Consider the following 20724-nt stretch of genomic DNA (forward strand, 5'->3'; position numbering starts at 1 on the left):
CAGAAGATTATTTTACTGTACTTTTTAAAAGTGGCTAGCCTAGAACTTGCTGTATCTATAGACCAGGCTGGCCTTGAACATGTGGCAATCTCTTGTCTCTGCTTACCAAATGTTATGATCAATGTGCCACTACGCCCTGAGCATTCTTTTTAAAGCAAACCACTTAAATAGGAAGGATGCGAGGAAGATCACAAACAGGGCTTACTTTCACTGCGGCGATTAGACGGATGTAGTCACTAAGCAGCTCTGAAAATGTGTAGAAGTCAGCAAAAGCTTGCTCTTGATGCAGCTGGTCTATCTTCTCCTCAACCTCTGCCAGCTGAGACAGGGCTCGAGACAAAGCAGTGTGGTCCTCAGAATTTCCCAACATGGCAGCACTCTTAGCAAAGGCAGCTGTGTTGGCTGAAAGTTCTGAAATTAAAAGGACAAGCATCCAGTCTTAGTAATACAATGCCTTGGGCATAAAGGCCAGTGCTCAGATATCTGCTGAAAGTCAAGAACAGCTGGACGGGAAACTAGGTGCTACAGAGCACTTGCCCAAGTTTGCATTCTGTCATGCGCGCAGGGGAAAACAATCACTGCTTATATTCTTAGGTGGTGAACTGTGTTTAACTAATTTAATATAATACCCTGCCTCCCCTTCCCACCTCAAAATGCTCTCTTACCTTTGTATAAGAAGCAGTAACAGGGCCAGGGTGGGTTATATCACAGTGAGTTGCTGGTCAGGAAGGCACCTGATGCCCTAAAACTTTACAGACTATTGCCAAAGCTCTTGGCCACCTACCTGAACTAGATGGTAAAACCCTACTGCTAAAGACAACACGTGCTTGGGCTGCCTCCCCTGCTGACTAGCTGTCATGCTGGCAGAAAGAGCTATGCCGCCATCTTTACAGCTGTCCAGCCAGGCCAACTGTACCAACCAATGCAATGGTAACATGTCTGTTATGGGGAAAAACAGGTCTCTGATTGGATTTGAGGCCCTCTCCATGGGAGGGAATTCCTGCCTCGTTCTGAAAACCTAATCAAAAGCCTATGGCTTGAGAGGCCATATGCCCAGGGCAACTATTGTTGTCTAGCTAAATGGATATATTATGCTCGCCAAACTGCCCTCTAAATACTTAGGTTTATGTCCATATAGTATGCTATTCTCACTTTTGGTTAGAGAAGCTTTTCTTTCTTTTTTTTTTTTTTTCAGATGGTGATAGCCACTGGGGAGACTCAAACTCAAAAGTGCTATAAGCAACTGGGGAGTGCTCAGCACTGAGACATCACTGTCACAGCCTCCAGGGCTCAGGGACCATTTGGAAGAGGTGGTGGAAATAATGTAAAAGCTAAAAGAAAGGGGGAGTGTTTGGAATGTTGTCCTCCAGACAAAACGTGGGCATGGCATTCATGCCTACAATGGCTGACACTATCCACATAAGACCCACACTGTAGGAAAGGAGAAACTTCTGGCATCAAAATAAGAGAGTTTATTTAGAAAGAAGGGATTCAGTGGAGGAGGGACAGAAGAGGGACAAGAGTGGGTGGTGAGAGGGCATTATGATCATGTTATATTGTATGTATGTATATAAAATTATATGCAATATATATATACACACACACACACATGTTGTATTGTATATACAATATAGGTTATATTGTATGTATATATATATGGAAGCTGTCAATAAAAAATTTTTAAGGGAAAAAATTAAGAAGCATTAAATCACAATGCTACTTTTTTTGTTGAGGTAGAGTCTCACTCTAGTCCAGGCTGACCTGGAATTCACTCTGTAGTCTCAGGGTGGCCTTGAACTCATGACAATCCTCCTACCTCTGCCTCCCGAGTGCTGGGATGAAAGGCGTGTGGGCGCCTGGCTGTCAATGCTACTTTTTTGACTTTTGAACATGTCACTGAAAATGCTATCTAAATTTTTAGTGAGATTATTCAACTAACAGAAGAAAAGCAAAATAAAATTATATATACATTCATGTCAACTGTTAGATCTTGTTGGACAATTATAATTTTTTTGGTTTGCTAACTTTTTGTTTTTTAAGACAATGGCTACATCGCTCTGGCTGGCCTAGAACTTACTCTGTAGACCAAGCTGGCCTCAGACTCCCAGTGATCCTCCTCCTGAGTGGTGGGACTATAGGCACACACCTCCATGCGTGACCAAGAGTTAGAAATTCTAAAGGCTGGATGGAAACGTGGCTTAGTGGTTAAAGGTGCTTGATTGCAAAGTCTGCAGGCCATGGCTTAATTCCCCACTTCCTATGTAAAGCGCATGCATTCAGAGTTTACAGAGGCAAGCAGCAAAGGCATATCCATACTTGCACTCTCTGCTGCAAATACATAAAAGATTTTTTTAAAAATTCTACAGCTGACGGGCATGGTGGCGCACGCCTTTAATCCCAGCACTTGGGAGGCAGAGGTAGGAGGATCATTGTGAGTTCGAGGCCACCCTGAGACTCCATAGTGAATTCCAGGTCAGCCTGGGCTAGAGTGAGATCCTACCTCGAAAAAACAAAAAAATTCTACAGCTGAAGAGATGGCTCAGAGGTTAAGGCAAGGTGCTTGCTTGCAAAGTCTGTCAGCCTAGGTTTGATTCTCAATACCCATGTAAAACCACATGCAAAAAGCGACACATGCTAGGCTGGGGAGATGGCTTAGCAGTTAAGGTGCTTGCCTGAAAAGCCAAAGGACCTAGGTTCGATTCCCCAGGACCCACATAAGCCAGATGCACAAGGTGGTGCATGTGTCTGGAGTTTGTTTGCAGCGATTGAAGGCTCTGGCATGCCCTTTCTCTCTTTCTCTCTCTCAGATAAAATTAAATAAAAAAAAATTTTAAGTAGCACATGTGTCTAGAATTTGTTTGCAGTGGTAAGAGGCCCTGGTGCACCCTTTCTCTCCCTCTCTCTATTTGCCAATGAATAAATAAATAAAAATATATTTTTTTTAATTCTAAAGATTGTGCCAGCCGGGCATTGGTGACACACACACACTTCAATCCCAACACTCGGGAGGCAGAGGTAGGAGGATCACTGTGAGTTCAAGGCCACCCTGAGACTCCATAGTGAATTCTAGGTCAGCCCAAGCTAGAGTGAGACTCTACCCTGAAAAAAAAAAAAAAATTCTACAGACTGTTTTTAACACGGTCATTTCAGATGTTTAAATAAATAAATTCATAGGTATTACAGGCTATTTATTGCCAACGACTAACAACTACATTGTGAAAACTGCTCTGTTGCTCTATGTTATGTAAGACCTTTTAAAATCCATAATGCAGTGGCTGCAGATGTAGCTCAGTGGTGAAGCACTTACTTATCCTACTCAAAGCCCTGAATTCAATCCAGCATCACAAAAAAAAAAATAATAATATAAGAAAACAACAACAAAAATCCAAACCAAGCAAAAAATCACCTCAGTTCCGATTCCTCAGAACTGTGGCCCTCCCTCATCTGGGGCTGGGCTCAGCGGGCAGGAGCACTTGCTCTGAGCATGAAGGCCTCCCCGGGCCTCAATTCCGTCCCTGGCACTCATGGAAAAAGCTAAGCATGGAAACACACCTGAGACCCCAGTCCAGAGGAGAATGGAGACAGAACTGGTGGGGCCAGTTGGTCATCCAGGCTGACCCTAAAACGGCAGCTCCAGGCCCAGCAAGACATGCCATCTCAAGGAATCAATGCAAAAGAATGACAGAGAAGGACACTCAACATTTTACTCTGACCTTTGCACGCGTGTGCACATGGCACTTGCACACCTGCATACACTACACAGACACACGACTACATGCAACAACAAAGTTCATTCTCTATTCCCTGAGAGGTGTAACTGTAATGCAATGATATATAATATAAACATTGTGACAATTATGTAGACATAATTACAAAAGTAATCAGCCTTGTCAGGCGTGGCGTCACACGCCTTCCATCCCAGCACTCAGGAGGCTGAGGCAGGACGATCACTACTACAGAGTGAGTTCCAGGTCAGCCTGCACTAGATGAGACTCTGCTCCCAAGAATCAACCAAACAAAAATTAGTTTTATTTTGTTACTATTAATGAAATCTATTATATATTATCTCACATACTAAATTACTTAAATATTTTGAAAAACTGAGTCTTAGACTCTAAAAAATATTATTCAATGAAAACTTCCTTTTAGTTTAAAAATTAATTCCAATTTTCTATACACCACAATCACACCACACCACACCACACCACACACACGCTACACACATGTGCCAAAAGTCATTCAATAGAATTTTCTAGGAAGCACAGGCAGAAAGCCTACACTTTAAAGAAAATTTGCAAACACCAATTGTTTTTACTTTTCTCTCCCCTCCTGGGATTCTAAGACACAAACCCAAGGCCTACCAAGGTAAGCAAGAGAAGTACTCTTCCACTGGACTATATATACTGTGTCCTGCAAATACTAGTTTTTTTGTTTTTTTTTTTTTCCTTTTTTCTTTTTTATCGAGGCAGAATCTCCCTCTAGCTTAGGCTGACCTGGAATTCACAGTGTCATCTCAGACTGGCCTCGAACTCACGGAAATCCTCCTACTTCTGCCTCCCAAGTGCTGGGATTTAAAGGCAGGTGCCACCATGCCCAGCCTCAAATACTAACTTTAGAATCTCAATTTTTTAGTACAAAGTATTTTATCCATTATGTTGTAAATATAGCAAATAATTAATTGAATAATAATTTCAATCCAAATTCAAATACAGTTGTATAATCTCTGAGCTGTTCTACTTCTAAACTAAAAGTTTGATCAAAAAACAGTAAAAAATTTTTGTTTAAAAAAAAAATCATTTAGCCAGGCATGGTGGTGCACACCTTTAATCCTAGTACTCAGGAGGCATAGTTGGGAGGATCATTGTAAATTCAGACCAGTCTGGGACTACAGAGTAAGTTCCAGATCAGCCTGGGCTAGAGCGAGACCCCATCTTCAAAAAACAAAACAACAACAACAAAAAATAATAATAAAACAGTCTTTTTGACCAGGCATGGCAGTGCAAGCCTATAATCCCAGCACTCCGAAGGCAAAGGAAGGATGATCACTGTGAGTTGAAGGGCACCCTAAGGCTACATAGTGACCCTACCTCGAAAAACCTAAATAAATAAATAAATGAATAAATAAAGTATTTTTGGAACAAGATTTCTCTCTAGCCCAGGCTGACCTGGAACTAACTCTATAGTCCAGGTTGACCTAAAAATCAGTTATTCTCCTACCTCAGTCTCCCAAGTGCTGGGATTACAGATTTGTGCCACCATTCCTGGAGTAGCAAAATATTTTAGATAAGGGCATTGAGACAAAATATTCGTTTTGTTTTCAGATAGGTTCTATGTAGCCCAGGCTGGTCTCAAACTCATGACAATGTTCTTGCCTCAGCCTTCCAAATTCTAGGATTAAAAGCATGAGCAATCGCATCTGGCAGACAATATTCTTTTTTAAAAAGTATTTTATCTATTTGAGAGTATGGGTGCCCAGAGCCTCCTACCTCTATAGACAAACTCTAGACACATGTGCCACTTTTTGTGTCTGGCTTTATGTGGTTACTGGAAATCAAACCTAGACTGTAAGGCTTTGCAAGCAAGAGCCTTTACCCACTTAGCCATCTCCCCAGCCCCGTTTTCTCTCTTCAGTAAGAACTTCAGAGTACACATGCACTGTAATAAAATTTAAATGTGATGCTAAGCACATAAATAACATGACAAACAAACCTTTTCTGTGACACACCAAGGCCTCAACACTGGCATGAAGTTTCCGTAGCTGCTGGTCGAGATTCTCAAATTGCTGTTGCTTCTCTTCAAACCACTAATAAAGAAAGAGAAAAATGGAGCTCATTTAAGAAGAACGAACCACTGTAAATTAGGTTACCAATAGCAAGCTACCGTCTTTGTTTTAAAACAACAAATTAGCTGTATATAACCACCATGGTCAACTGATGTGTCTGAGAACTAAACTCAATAAGCAAATTAATAACCTATTTTCTACTTGTAGAACTTTAAAATGCAATTGTTGGGCTCATTAATTCATCTCATTATTCAAGTCGAAAAATCAGCTCTTACTGCATCCGATTCATTCATCTTGATTGTCATTTTGTTGACGGCGTCGGCAGCCTTGTTCACCATCCTCAATATTCCTGCTCCACTCAGAGCCTGGGTATTAACTGCTCTAGGCAGCTGGAATTGAATGACAAATAAGGGCAAACAAACCGGTTAAAAGCCTCGAGGTTTAACTCGGCACAAAAGGGATCCCCACCTCCAAAAATAAAAAAAAAGAAAAGAAGAAAAGGAAAAAGAGGCTGTATTTTCTCCACCCTCATACATTTCAATAGTGAGACCTAATTTCTCAAATATATTCTTTGTACAATCTCAAAGGAAAACTTAAAAAATAGACTTTCTATTTGCTTTTCTTCTGCACGTTTACATTTAGATAGAACAAACACTGTTCTAACACAAGCCACCTGTTTGCTAGCAGAAATAAACTGCTTGTCAGGAAAGAAGGAGGTCTTTGGGAAATCTCTCCATGCTTAGACAGGATAATTGTTTAAAAATTCTGAGACTCCAGCAAAGTTTTTTGTTTTTATAATTTCTAGCACTAACAACTAGGGCAGTCAGAGTAAAACTATTTGCTTAAATCTAGTTTTAAAATGTCAAAAAAGGAGCTGATCGTCCTATACATATCAATACAAAGAAAGTACTCAGCCAGTAATTAAGAAATTAAAGCACTAAGCAAAACCACCAACAAAAACCTAAAAGAAACATTGCTTTACTGTACCTAGTAATTCAATTATTCACTGAGAATCTAGTCTTACATAAATTATGACAACTATAAAGGAAAATTTACACATGCAAATGTGAAGTAGAAATAATACCTCTGAACTTTCCAAAAACTGCCTTAAGTCGGGATCCTGCAGCAAAGTTGGATGCTTCACTGTTCTCTGGAGGTACCTAGATGTAAGAGTCACAGAGCTCCTATTTACTATCACTTTAAGTGGCTTCACCTAGTAGAAATACAAGTAATTAGGGAGCAAGGTGCCCTCAGTCTTTCTCCTATCACTCTGCACTGACGACATGATTGAGAACCTTCTCGTTTAATTTGTCTGGGTGCATGTGCGTGTGCACGTGCATGTACGTGCACAGAGGCCAGAGGAGACCTTGAGCGTCACCTTCAGGAACGCTGTCCACACCCTGTGATTGGAGACAGGACCTCTCACTGGCCTGGAGCTTGCTAAACTGGCTAGCCAGTAAGTAAGTGCCAGGACCCTTCTGTGTTTGCCTCCCCAGTGTTAGGATTACAAACTTAGACAGACCAACATGCCCAGCAGTTTTACTTGAGTTCTGGGACAACACTCAGGTTCTCGTGGTTCCAAAGCAAGCACTTGACCACCTGAGCTGTCTCCCTACCCCAGTTACTTAAAATCTTCTAGCAATTAGATAATTTAAAATGGCTCTGCTCACCATTTGAAAACTGATCCACCCAGTACTTCCTTTTCATAGTTATATAAAAAGAAATGTCAGACGTAAGGGCGGCGATAAAAGTGGAGAGAGGGTTCCCAAAATTCTGTGAAATTTTAACAGGTACATGAGCCTGGATAACAATGTACCTTTGGATGGAGTTAATATGGTCCCACATATAATTTTAGAGACCTCAGTTAGATCTTTTTGGCTCAGCAACTGTAACTGCTACCTGTACCAGGATGGGAAGCTGACTGTCTCAGCATTCCTGCTTGTCATCAGACTTCAGTGGTCAGTCAGCTTTGCTCCTCAGTTCTTAGTTGATGAGGACTAAGTTCCTTTTAGTATTTCCACGGTTTTTAAGACAAGGTCTTACCAAGCCCATGCTGGTCTTTTACTTTTCATCTTACCATGTTAACCTCACAAGTGGTGGGAATACAAGTGCGTACTAAAATGCCTGGCAATATTTCTATTTTTAAGGTTTTGTTAGCTTTGTCTTAATTAAATATGATGCTACCTAAGGCAAAAATGAAGAACAAGAAGCATTACTATTAGAACTACTATTTGCCCACTTTAGTAGTTTTTCTACACTAGAAAAAAGCTCACCTTTGCTTGCCATCTATACTAAATTAGCAATTGTGGTTTCTCAGAGAGGGAAAAGGTCAACAATTTATGATGCTCACTCATTTAATTTGATTATTTAAAAAAATGTTATCTTTCTCCAGACCAATGGCTCCATATAGTCATATTTCAATTATACTTACTTCAATTAATATACATTTATTCTGTTTCCCCAGAACAGATGTCAAATCAAAATGTCATAAAAAGCTGGGCATGGTGGTGCATGCCTGCACTCAGGAGGCATAGGAGGATTGCAGTGAGTTCAAGGCCACCCTGAGACTACAGAGTGAATTCCTTGTCAGCCTGAGCTAAAGTGAGACCCTACCTTGAATAACACCAAAAAAAAAAAAGTTGTAAAGATCTTTTATTTACGTATTTGAGAGAAAGAGAGAGAGTGAGAGAATGTGTGTGTATGGGTGTGCCAGGGCCTCTCATTGCTGCAAATGAACTCCAAACACATGTCACTTCATGCATCTGGCATTATGTGGGTACTGGAGAATCAAACCCAGGTCATCAGGCTTTGCAAACAAGCACTTTTAAATGCTGATCCATCTCTCCAGCCCTCAATTAAAAAATTTAAAATGTAGTTTTCATAAAATTATAAAATATGTCTAAAATTAAAGAATTTAAGAAATATTAGTTTTCAAATTAGAGTTTGACATATTTTAATGATGAAATTATTATTAAGAAAGTTATTCAGTTGTTATACTTCATACTACCTTCAGGCAGTTTACATAAATTTCCAATATCACTGCTGGCAAAAAGTGGCCACATATTTTTAAGAGGAGCAAGCAAGGAGCGTATTTAGTACTCAGTATTTAAGAACATCACAGCCAAGTATAGTGGCACCTCCCTGTCCATCTAAGAACATGGGCAGCAAGAATCATGAATTCAGTGCCCACCTATGCTACATGATGAGATCCTGCCCCCAAACCAAACCAACCAACAGCAAGAAATAATTCATTACTTCACACCTAAAAGGAAATAGGTAAGACTGCTTATACTCTAAAACAGCTTTCTAAAGTGAGTTTCACAGATGACTAGTCTTGAGCAATAGTAACAAAAGAGTACAATTAAGAAAGTGTGAAATAGCTGGTGTGGTGTGTACACCTTTTAATCCCAGCAATCAAGAAGCGGAGGTAGGAGGATTTCTGTGAGTTCGGGGCCAGCCAGAGACTACAGAAATGAGTTCTAGGACAGCCTGGGCTAAAGTGACACCCTACCTTTAAAACAAAAAAGTAAGTTTGAAACATATTACACACATTTCTCTCTTTACGAGTCACTGAACAGCACTCTAGCAATGCTGTGAACTTGTGAACATAAATCTCTGCCGCAGCCTCCCAAGCGCTGTGATTACAAGCACGCCACCAGCCCTCGATGACGTTCTTCCTCCATTTGGTGACCAAGTATGACACTGCCATGGCGCTTGGGGACTTAACCACTCTCTTTCTCTGAATTTTAATTCTACGTGGGTTGAACCTTTCATGAAAGGGAGTCATCTATGTTACTGAGATATGCAAATAGATACTGTAAATTAAATAATGAAAAAATAAATGCTACTTTGCACAATCCATCCAAATAAGTTGTATATCCCACAAATATATCTGGTTCTAAGTGTTAAGAAGTGTCACATGAAAATAATTTAGAAAAGTCAGACATATGAAAGGATAAGGAAAATGATGTTTGAAAATGTAGCACATGTAAAGAAACACGTGCACGGCCCTGGGGCACGGGTTAGAGTCAGACCAGAGCCACTGCGTTCCTTCGCTTCCACTCCTCTAGGCTTACACTGTCTTCAGTCAGTTTTGTTTTCTTTTTCTAATGGAAGATCAACTTTCCTCCTGAGAATACCATTACAGCAGCTTTTAATAAGCACCATTTATCAGTCACTGAAGAAGCTGTCTTTAAGGAGGAGGGGAAAGAATTAGAACAAAGAATAATGACACTTACATATGAAAATCCACTACTTTGTAAGCTAACTTAAAAATTAATTAAAAAGACAAATGCACAAACTTAAAGAGCTTTTAGGGACTGCTGAAACATAATCTAGATACTTCATACTGCATGGAGCTAAGGTATGCACCATACAATGCAGTCAAATTAGTAGGAGAACAAACGTAGAATCAAATTATATGACCTTAGTATAATAAATCTTCATTAAGTTCTTTATCAAGCATTGCCATCTGAACTATTTCTACTTTAGAGAAAAATCAGACTGACAAAATAGACTTCCAAGGTCTCTCAAAGGGTTGTGCATCTTCAGAAAGGATTAAGCAAAATCAACACAGAACATTAGGTGCCTTTATTCCTAAGAAGCATTGTCTATAACTTCTCTGATGACACAACTCTAATGCTTAAACTTCTGATGCAAGTTAAAATCTTTTTCCTGGGTAACTGCTGATTTTCAGACATAATCCCACCTTTTTGAAATTTTTTCAAATTCAAAAAAATTAATATTCTATTTTTATTTATTTGTGTGTGAGAGAGAGAGAAAGAGAAAGAGAATAGGCTTACCAGGGCTTCCAGCCAATACCAATGAACTCCAGATGCAGGTGCCACCTTGTGCATCTGGCTTATGTGGGTCCTGGGGAATCAAACCTGGATCCTTTGGCTTTGCACACAAGTGCCTTAGCCACTAAACCATCTCTCCAGCCCCCAAATTACAAAAATTTACAACTAAATATTCTTGTCTATAATTTTCCTGGGAACTTGAATATATAAATATATTGCAGTTTGGTCACATTCCTACCTCCCTCTCCCGACCCTCATTCCACCCTCTTATTCCAAGTTACTTCTTCCTATTTTGCTATCTCACTCATGTTTGGTTTTTGAGGTAGGGTCTCACTAGCCCAGGCTGACCTGGAGTTCACTATGCAGTCTCAGGGTGACCTCGAACTCACAGCGATCCCCCTACCTCTGCCTCCTGAGTGCTGAGATTAAAGGTGTGCACCACCATGCTCGGCTGGTGGTCTTTTGGGGGTGTAGGTAACCACTGTGGGGATCTGAATGGACTAGTCGTTCATATCCGGTTAAACTACACTTTCTTTATAGACTTGCTTATTGCATACTGTTTAAACCTTACTTTACTTAAGTGTTTTCTTAAAGTGTGAACAATTACTTAATAGTCTGAAAAGTCAGCATGTGCCTTGTATGTGTGTACACGCACACAGGCACATGGCTAAGACCTCCCCTACTTAATCACTGAATTTAAGCAAAAAGGCAAATCTAAGAGCAAACAAAATAACTATGATATTAGAAAGTGTTTCAACCTAAATAATAACTATTTTATGTTCTACAGTGGGTTTTTCAGTAGTTTCAGATTTGTTCTCATATTTTGAGCCCAGTAAGAACACAGCAGCTGTTAAGATTCTGGGGGTGGGATTCTCCCCACACTTTCACCCTGCCACAATGAAGGTGGCGGGTCTTCAAAGCCACAGGGTGTGTGCAGTCACATGCCATAAGGGCAAACAGAGCATGTGTACTAGTCTTAAGTACATAGGGAACCCCAAGCAGCAAGTAACATTATTGTGCAGTTAAGTCAAAATAAAAGGCATGCCTTTAATCCCAGCACTCAGGAGGAAGAGGTAAAAGGATTGCTGTGAGCTGTGAGTTCAGTCCAGTCTGGGATTACATACAGAGTGAGTGGGCTAGAGTGAGCCCATATCTCACAGAACCAAAAAAAAAAAAAAAAAAAAAAAAGGCAATAAATAAATAAATAAAAAAATAAAGTACACCTAAAAACCGACACGGTACCCACTTAGATTTCCCCCTACTGTATTTAAGAATGTTTATATTGTGCTGAAGAGATGGCTTAGCCATTAAGCGCTTGCCTGTGAAGCCTAAGGACCCCAGTTCGGGGCTTGACTCCCCAGGACCCACGTTAGCCAGATGCACAAGGGGGCGCACTTGTCTGGAGTTCCTTTGCAGTGGCTGGAGGCCCTGGCGCGCCCATTCTCTCTCCCCCTCTCTCATCTGCCTCTTTCTATCCATCTCTGTCTCTCTCAAATAAATAAACAAAAATAACAAAAAAAAAGGTTTTATTTAAATAAAAAAAAGAATGCTTATATCAAGCTGGCCAGTGAGCTCACTTGGCCAGAGCCTAGTGCTAATAAAAAATGCTTATATCAGAGCTGGGGGATACCGTAGTGGTTTAGATGCCTGCCTGCAGAGCCTGGAGACCCAGGTTTGACTTCCCAGAACCCAAGTAGGCCAGATATACATGGTGGTGCATGCATGTGGAGATAGTTTGCAGTGGCTGAAGGCCCTAGCACACCCGTTCTCTCTCTCTCTCTCTAATAAATAATTTTTTAGAGGTATCTGGCTATGGGATACTTTTTAATATCCTAAAAAAATGTCAAAGTGGCCTTACCTCACCCACGAGTGGCCGTGTATATGTATATCTAGAGGGCAGTACTAGGGTCAAACTCAATCTCGTCAGGCAGATCTTCACAAGAGACACATTCCCCACTGTTTAGCTTTTAGACAGTGTCTCACTATGCAGCCTAGGCTGGCTGTGAACTCGAAATCCTGTGTCAGCTGCCTTAATGCTAGAATTATAGGTGTGAACCCCCACGTACAGCTTCTCTAATACTTTTATCAACTCTTTCCTCATAATCCCAACCTCCATGTTTTCCTTTTACAAGGGCAGCAGTTGCCGAGCTCTTAGTCATGGTATCTATGATCCAATTTGAATCTCAAGTAACACTCCATTGTTTCCTGCATAGACCAGGACACAAAACAGGTGTTATTTTGTTATGTAGACTATTAATGAGAATTATTTTTAGAAATACAGTAGGATGTTGCTGGACTAGCTTTTATAGTAGAAGTTTAAGCTGCACTTGATGGTGTTTGCCTGTAATCCCTGCACTTGGGAGCTTGGGAGGTAGAGGTAAGGGGGTCAGGGGCTCAAGATCATCCTTGGCTACACAGGAGGTTGAGACTAGCACAAGCTACTTGGTACATGAGACCTTACCTTAAACAACCAAGTAACAAGAACATTAATGAATGTTTAAAGTACTCCTAAAAGTCATCAAGTCATCTTCTGAACAAACCACTGAGGCAAAGTTGTGTGACACAATGTCTGGTCTTAGATTTGTATTACTGAAGCACAAAGATTCAACAGTTAAGCGCTGCCACTCAGAATTACCTTTCCAGAGCTGCTCTCCGCTTCTCCACAAACTCAGTAGATGACGAGTCTTCTTTACCTACTTTGACCTTGGTCATACCTTTGAAAAAGTTGAATGAGATTCATAATAATTCTACATTACTGTGAAACAAACCTTTATTCCTTCATAATGTAAAATGTACTTTCAACATTGTTAAATGCCATCTTACTGAAAAAAGTAAACTATTCTGAGCTATTTCATAACATCTTTAATTAGTAAATAAAAAAAATTTCCATCAGTTTACTTATTTGCTGTATTTCATACTTCTAACAAATTCAAATGTTTTACATTTCAAGAATATTTTCTCCCCTGGAGACAAACACTGCGGTCACTCAAATCTCAACAAGCAGACATACAGAGGCTACAAAGAACTCAGCGCTGACTCCCCAGCAAAGTTCAAGGAAAACTGCACAAGGAGGGCTGGGAAAACTGGAAAGGCCACAGGTGGGCAGGGTTAGCCTACAACATGGACTCCAGCAGAATGGTAAGAGACCCTGAGGCCCCATAGTGAATACCAGTAATTCCATGGAGGACGGCCCTCAGTTGAATGGGAATGGCACAAAGGGAGTATTACTTTTTTTTTTTGTTATCCTAAAAATAAAGAAATTATTGCTCCTAAGTTATGAAGACATTAATTGAGCTTGAACTTTGGTGTACTAATTTCTAAATTTTCATTGTACATATTGAAATCTAGAAATACTTGAGGCTGGGGATGTGGCTCAGTCATAGAGTACTTGGCCAGGCATTCAGGAGGCTTTGAGTTCAAGTCTTAGCACTGAAGGACTTGGACTGAAGGCCCAGCACTAGGGAGAATTAAAAGGACATCATGTTTTCCATTTTTCTTAGACTGTATCTGTATTACTGACTCAGCCCATTTATTTGCTTATATATATGACATGGAGCTTCTGGTCCTCCTTGTCCTTTCTCCTCCTGGAGCTAGACTACAGGAACTATCACCACCAGCTTAGGGAATGCTGGAAATTGAGCCCAGGCCTTCCTGTCTGATATGCAGCCACTCCCAACAAATAAGCTACATTCCCAGCCATATTTAGACCATTTAAAATTCATTACAGACATATCTGCAATAACAGAGTGTTGTTTTTTGTTTGTTTGTTTGAGGTAGGGTCTCACTCTATCCCATGTTGACCTGGAATGCACTACATGCTCTCAGGGTGGCTTCAAACTCAGGGCAATCCTCCTACCTCTGCTACCCAAGTGCTGGGCTTAAAGGTGTGTGCCCCCATGCCCAGCCCAGGCAGAAAGTTGGGGTTAGGATATTAGCTCGGTGGCAGTGTGTGCCTTGCAAGCTCAAAGCCTTGAGCTCAATTTTCAGTACCAATAAACACACCCAGAGAGAAGGAGGTAGGGAGAAGGAGAGAGGGAAATGTTACAAATGCAACCTAACACAGCAGGTTTCAAAATTATAAATGGTAACAATAAATTACTTTTCACACTAAATATTTTAATAACCAAAACTAATTTGAAGAACAGAAAGATAACATATTTCAGAATAATAATATTGAATAAGAATTAAACTAAATAAAAACCTAGAACTGAGAAATGTTGTAAACAATGCTACAAAATTTAAAGAGATGATATGATATTTGTCTAGGAGTGAGATAATGAAAGTGTTCCTCTTCTGTAATTTTTGTAACTAAATCTCTACTACCTGTACAAGCAAAAATGTTTTTGTTTGTTTTGTTTCTTTAAAAGAAGGTTTCACTATATAGGCCACAGTGTACAAGTAGATATGTTTTTAAACAAATGCAATGTAAATAAACTAAGACAAGAGAGTTCTTGTGCTTTCTTAATACTTTCTAGTTCTATTACCTTATAAAAGGGGGGGCGGTGGGTTAGTTCAGGCCTTTCCCAGATCACTGGCCCTCTCATACTCTTCAGAGTGCCTTTTTCTTTCTTAATAAACTGCCCCTATTTCTATCAACTTAAGATAAATGAATAAATAAATAAATCGCTCTTATATGAACAAGACTAAATCAAATCTTTTTGGACAATATATAACTAAGGAGAAAACAACTCTAGCTCTTAGAAAAATGCTAGTATATTAATAATATTAAGTATTATCTAAATGTGACTCAGTAAAATGGTATTCTAGTGACCCTAGATGTTTACAGTTTCTAATTGCCTTCAACTTGATAAATTTCAATTCAATAATCAACATCCAAAATCCTCATGTCAGAAATAAAGCTACCTGCTATATATCTCATCATGAGATACATTATATCATAGACTATTTAAATTCTGTATCTCTGTAAACAGTATCAGATGTTGACAGTGAATGACTGTGGAATAAACAGATCCATATGGTTAAAACTCAGTAACAACACCAATTATTATGACTTATGCTTACCTACTATGCTCTTTTCTGGAGCTGGTGGTACAATGTAACCAACATGTAAATACTTGCTTGCTAACTTGCTGTGCAAACCGAGAAAGTCACTGAATCTTCTTTTAACCGAAAATTCACTCTTACTGAACATGGAAAGAGAAGTCTACGAATGAAGAGTTATTTTCCATTTTTAGCAATTGGCAATTGTTGATAAAATAATGCTACACATAACTGCACACACATGCACTGCACCATTTTGCAAAAGAATACAGATTATTGCCAGGCGTGGCGGCGTACGCCTTTATCCCAGCACTCGGGAGGCAGAGGTAGGAAGATCGCCATGAGTTCGAGGCCACCCTGAGACTACAGAGTGAATTCCAGGTCAGCCTGGACGAGAGTGAAACCCTACTTTGAAAACCCCCCAAAAAAGAATAAAGAATACAGATTATTAAGGCATACAGATTTCTAAATCAAAAACAAAAAACTACTAAATCTGCATGCTAGATATGTAGCTCAGTTGGTACAGTGCTTGCCTAGCATACATGAAGCCCGGAGTTCAATCCCCAGCACTGCATAAACCTGGCATGGTCACTTTCCTGTAATTCCAGCACTTGGGAGGTGGAGGCAGGTTGTCATCCTCAGCAACACAGTGAGTGTGAGGACAGTCTAGGACATGGGACCTCTCTCAAAAAAACAAAACCCAGGGGCTGGAGACATGGCTTAGCAGTTAAGCGCTTGCCTGTGAAGCCTAAGGACCCCAGTTCAAGGCTCCATTCCCCCAGAACACATGTAAGCCAGATGCACAAGGTGGCACATGCATCTGGAATTCATTTGTACTGGCTGGAGGCCCTGGTGTGCCCATTCTCTCTCTCTCTCTCTCTCTCTCTCTCTCTCTCTCTCTCTCTCTCTCTTTCTCTCTCTGCCTTTCTCTCTGTGTCTGTAGCTTTCAAATAAGTAAACAAAAAATTCACCCCCCCCAACCTAAATTGGGTGTAGTGGCTCAAAAACCTTTAATCACAGACCAGGGAGGCTAAAGTAGGAAAACTATTATGAGTTTGAAGACAATATAGGCTACAGAGTGAGTTCCGGGTGAACATGGGCTAGAGTGAGACCTTGCCTTCAAAAGCCAAAAACAAAACACCTAAATTATAGTTGTTAAAAAAAAAAAAAGAGAGAGAGAACAAAAGATCCTGGCTTTCTTCTTTGACCCGTTATATCCATTCTACCATTTTTTGCTAGTAACTCCTTGTTTGTTATCTGTACACTATGCACATACAAATTGTTCTTACAAGTTTACTCATCACCCAGATACTACTCCAAGCTTCAGTCCAATAGATCCAAATGCTCAAGGGGCATCGCCACATGAGTCTCCTTGGTCCTTCAAGCTCCCTGCGTTTCCTTATTTGAGTCAGAGTCCCACAAGAAGAGCGTGTGTTTTTACCGTCCACTACTATGCTTGGTGCTTGCAACAGAGCCTCAAAACAAAGTAGGGAGCTTCAGTGTTTGTTTAATGGTTTAAAAAATCCATCCCATCCCCACTGTGCCCGCCCACTCCATGCCTTTCCATGAACAGCATTCACGCGACTACCAGGTTCTTTTGGTCAGCATATTTGACATTCCTCCTTCCTACTCCTTATATTCAAATCTTGAATCTATCTCATAGAGATTTTTTTTTTTTTTTTTTTTGAGGTAGGGTCTCACTCTAGTCCAGGCTGACCTGGAATTATAGAGAATTTTCTTAAAGTCATTTACTTTGCTTACTTAAAATACCATTCCCTTGGTGTCAAGTATTATTTCTCCTTTAATATTATTTTGTTTGCTTGTTTGTTTTGACACAGGGTTTCATATATCCCAGGCTGGCCTACAACTGGTATAGCTGAGGATGAACCTGAGCTTTTGCTATCTTCACCATCCCAGGGCTGCTGTAACATGATTTGTTTTTAAATAGTTCTGGGCATTGAACCCATGAAGTTAGGATTTCTGACACAAACTCCTGTTTAAAGATGTGAGGGACTATAATCCTTTAATAACAGCAGTGGCCTTTCAAGTGGCAATCTTGACCTCTTCCTTGACCCTCTGAGTTTACACTGACAGAGACCTGTCTAAACAAAAGTCTACGTGTCAGGCTTTTGTCTGAATCCTGTCCCCCTCCTTTTTTGTTTGTTTGTCTGTCTGTTTTGTCTTGGCTCACTTTTATGCTAAGGATGAAGCCCAAACTCCTAATGTGGCTGGTCATGGCTAAAGAACTCACTCCTGAACCACTGGGCGCAGACGCTAGGAAGCACAGTGCCCCTGACTTCTGGCTTTCATACAGCCGTCTTTTGCCTGAAACAGCATTCTCAGCATTCTCTCTCATCCCTCTCAAATCACACCCTCATGTTTGTTTTGGCTTAGAACTATTTCTTCCAGGATACTTTTCCTGACTTTCAGGTCTAGTTCACTTACTGCATCCTCTCACTCTCATTCAATCACTCAGAACTCATTTTAGCAGCTTCTTGGTAATCTTCACCAGAAGGTACCGTATGAGGCACAGTTTCCTTCCGTCTTTATGACGTACTTATCTTCTACCACACAGAGTAAGAGGTCAGTGTTGTACTAAAGGAGCAGAAGGCTCACCTTTGTTGTTACTCTGTAAGCCATGTAAGCATTCATACCATCACCTGTAAAGAGTCAGACAGTACAATTAAAATCCCAAGGCTGGGCTGGAGAGATGGCTTAGCGGTTAAGCGCTTGCCTGTGAAGCCTAAGGACCCCGGTTCGAGGCTTGATTCCCCAGGACCCATGTTAGCCAGATGCACAAGGGGGCACATGCATCTGGAGTTCATTTGCAGTGGCTGGAGGCCCTGGCGTGCCCATTCTCTCTCTCTATCTGCCTCATTCTCTGTCTGTTGTTCTCAAATAAATAAATAAAAATAAAAATCTTTAAAAAAAAAAAAATCCCAAGGCTTGGGCTAGAGGGTTGGGTCAGCGTTAGAATGCTTGCCTAGCATGCATGAGAGCCTGATTTTCACCCCCAGCACTGCCAAAAAATAAAAATAACAATCACATGCTTCACAATAAAGTCTAAAAACAAAAGAACAATTTTAATACTATAATGATATACTTAGTAGGAAAAAAAAATCTAGATGTAAGAAACTAATCAGAAAGAAGTACAGGGCTAGAGCGATGACTCAGCAGTTAAGGGGCTTGCCAGCAAAACCTAAGAACCAGGGTTCGATTACTCAGGACCCCCATAAAGCCAGATACACAAAGTGGTGTATGCATCTGGAGTTTGTTTGCAGCACCTAGAAGCCCTGACACTCCCATTCTCCCTCCCTCTCTCTCTTCCCCATCCCCCTTTCTCCTTGTAAATAAATATTTTTTTTCAAAAGTACAAAAATATAATAGTGACTTACCAACTTTCTCTGGATCTGACACACCAATTTCTATATCAAAAATATCTCCATTTGCTTCTTCTTCAATCTAGAAAAGTGCATTTTGGGTATTACAAAAGAATCCAAATCATACTATTATTGTTGTAACACTATCTATACTTTTTTAAACATTTATGTTTTATTAGAGTCATAAAACAGCAATTTAAAAGCCATTCCACCCTCCATTTCTCAAAAAAAAAAAAGAAAGATTTCACATTTGTAAGCATTTGGAGAGTATTTTGTCTTCTCAGATGTATAGAAAATGCTACAAAACATGTTAGAAAAAAATTTAATTGTACTTTTCTAAATATTGTGTGGGGGTTGTTCACCATACATTTTTTTTTCATGTTGTTCTTTTATTTTTTTGAGATAAGATTTTGTGTAGCCCAGGCTGGCCTCAAACTTACTGTAGCCAACGATGACCTTGAACTCTTGATCCTCCTGCCTCATCTGCCAAGTGCTGGGCTTGTAGATATGTCACCAAGCCCAGATAAAACCAGCAAAAACATAGATTCTTTAGATTCAAATTATTAAAATGCTTATACTTTTCTTTACCTTTTGGGGGACAGGACCTTGCTACCATGTAAGAGCTCAAGCTTGCCAGGAGCTCAAGATCCTCCTGTCTTAGCTCTCAAGTGCTACGATTTTAAGCATGCGTGCACCACTGTGCCTGGCTTATTTATTTACTTGAGAGAGAATGTAGGGGAGGGGCAGACAGAGAGGGGTGCACTAGGGCCTCCAGCTGCTGCAAATGAACTCCAGACACAAGAGCAACCTTTTGCATCTGGCTTATGTGGGTCCTGGGGAATCGAACCTAGTAGGTCCTTTGGCTTTGCAGGCAAATGCCTTAACTGATAAGCCATCTCCCCAGCACTTAGTTATTTTGTTTTGTTTTGTTTTTCAAGGTAGGGTCTCACTCTAGTACAGGCTGACCTGGAATTCACTACATAGTCTCAAGGTGGCCTCTACCTCTGCCTCCCGGTGCTAGCATTCAAGGTGTGTGCCACCACACCTGGCTTCTTAGTTATTTTTAATACTACCATTTTTGAAAGTGTACTTGTACTCTTGAATAATAAGAAACAACTCATTACTTGTGCCAGTAGAATCTTACAGGCTAGTAGAAATTATCACATCCAAAACCAACTTTAGTATCATGACTTCTGTAATCATCAAACAGACATGTTCTTTTGCCGACAATAAAGGCAATACATAGTAAGTTCAATTTTCAAAATTAGTTAAGTGGGGAAAATAACCCTTTGAGACTACCGAGAAGTCCCTTGAATGCCATTAGGAACATGTATTTCTACCAGAAACTCTTCAGGAAGACTGTAGAAAGGCCAGCGAGAGTGCAGCTCAGAGGCACAGTGCCTGCCTAGCACGGACAAAGCCCTGGGCTGGAGTCAAGGCACTGGCCAAACGAACTTTAGATAAAGCACCAAACTGTAAACATCTCAAGGCAACACCGTGAGACTATAGAAAAGTGTGAGCCCTCTTGAATCATAACATGTAGATCATTAATGGTAACAGTAAAAATATTAATAGCAGTTCAGTGAACTTTCACAAAGTGAACACATCTTTGTAACCAGAACCCAGATCAGAAGAAGCATGTGCTATCAGTATATGCCAGAAGTTCCTCTTCTAGCTTTCTCTCCAGTCACAACCAATCCTTTAGCATGCCAACTTACATGCCATCCTGACCTCTAACACTATTCACACTGTTCATCAGTTT

At 40.3% G+C, this 20724-nt stretch overlaps 1 protein-coding gene across 2 annotated transcripts in view; it reads right to left on the reverse strand.

Moving 5' to 3' along the window:
- The window catches only part of Snx2 (sorting nexin 2), a 56423-nt gene that overhangs the window by 10065 nt on the left and 25634 nt on the right, over nucleotides 1–20724 (reverse strand). For both annotated transcript variants that reach the window (XM_004669192.3, XM_045131675.1), the window contains exons 4-11: nucleotides 18978–19044; nucleotides 18199–18242; nucleotides 15604–15745; nucleotides 13217–13295; nucleotides 6867–6942; nucleotides 6058–6171; nucleotides 5710–5803; nucleotides 206–411 (exon numbers count right to left, since the gene is read on the reverse strand). In XM_004669192.3, the coding sequence (XP_004669249.1) occupies nucleotides 206–411; nucleotides 5710–5803; nucleotides 6058–6171; nucleotides 6867–6942; nucleotides 13217–13295; nucleotides 15604–15745; nucleotides 18199–18242; nucleotides 18978–19044 (822 nt within the window). The remainder of the gene's footprint in view (nucleotides 1–205; nucleotides 412–5709; nucleotides 5804–6057; nucleotides 6172–6866; nucleotides 6943–13216; nucleotides 13296–15603; nucleotides 15746–18198; nucleotides 18243–18977; nucleotides 19045–20724) is intronic.

The sequence above is a fragment of the Jaculus jaculus genome, chromosome 12 (assembly GCF_020740685.1).
Source record: "Jaculus jaculus isolate mJacJac1 chromosome 12, mJacJac1.mat.Y.cur, whole genome shotgun sequence".
NCBI lineage: Eukaryota > Metazoa > Chordata > Mammalia > Rodentia > Dipodidae > Jaculus > Jaculus jaculus.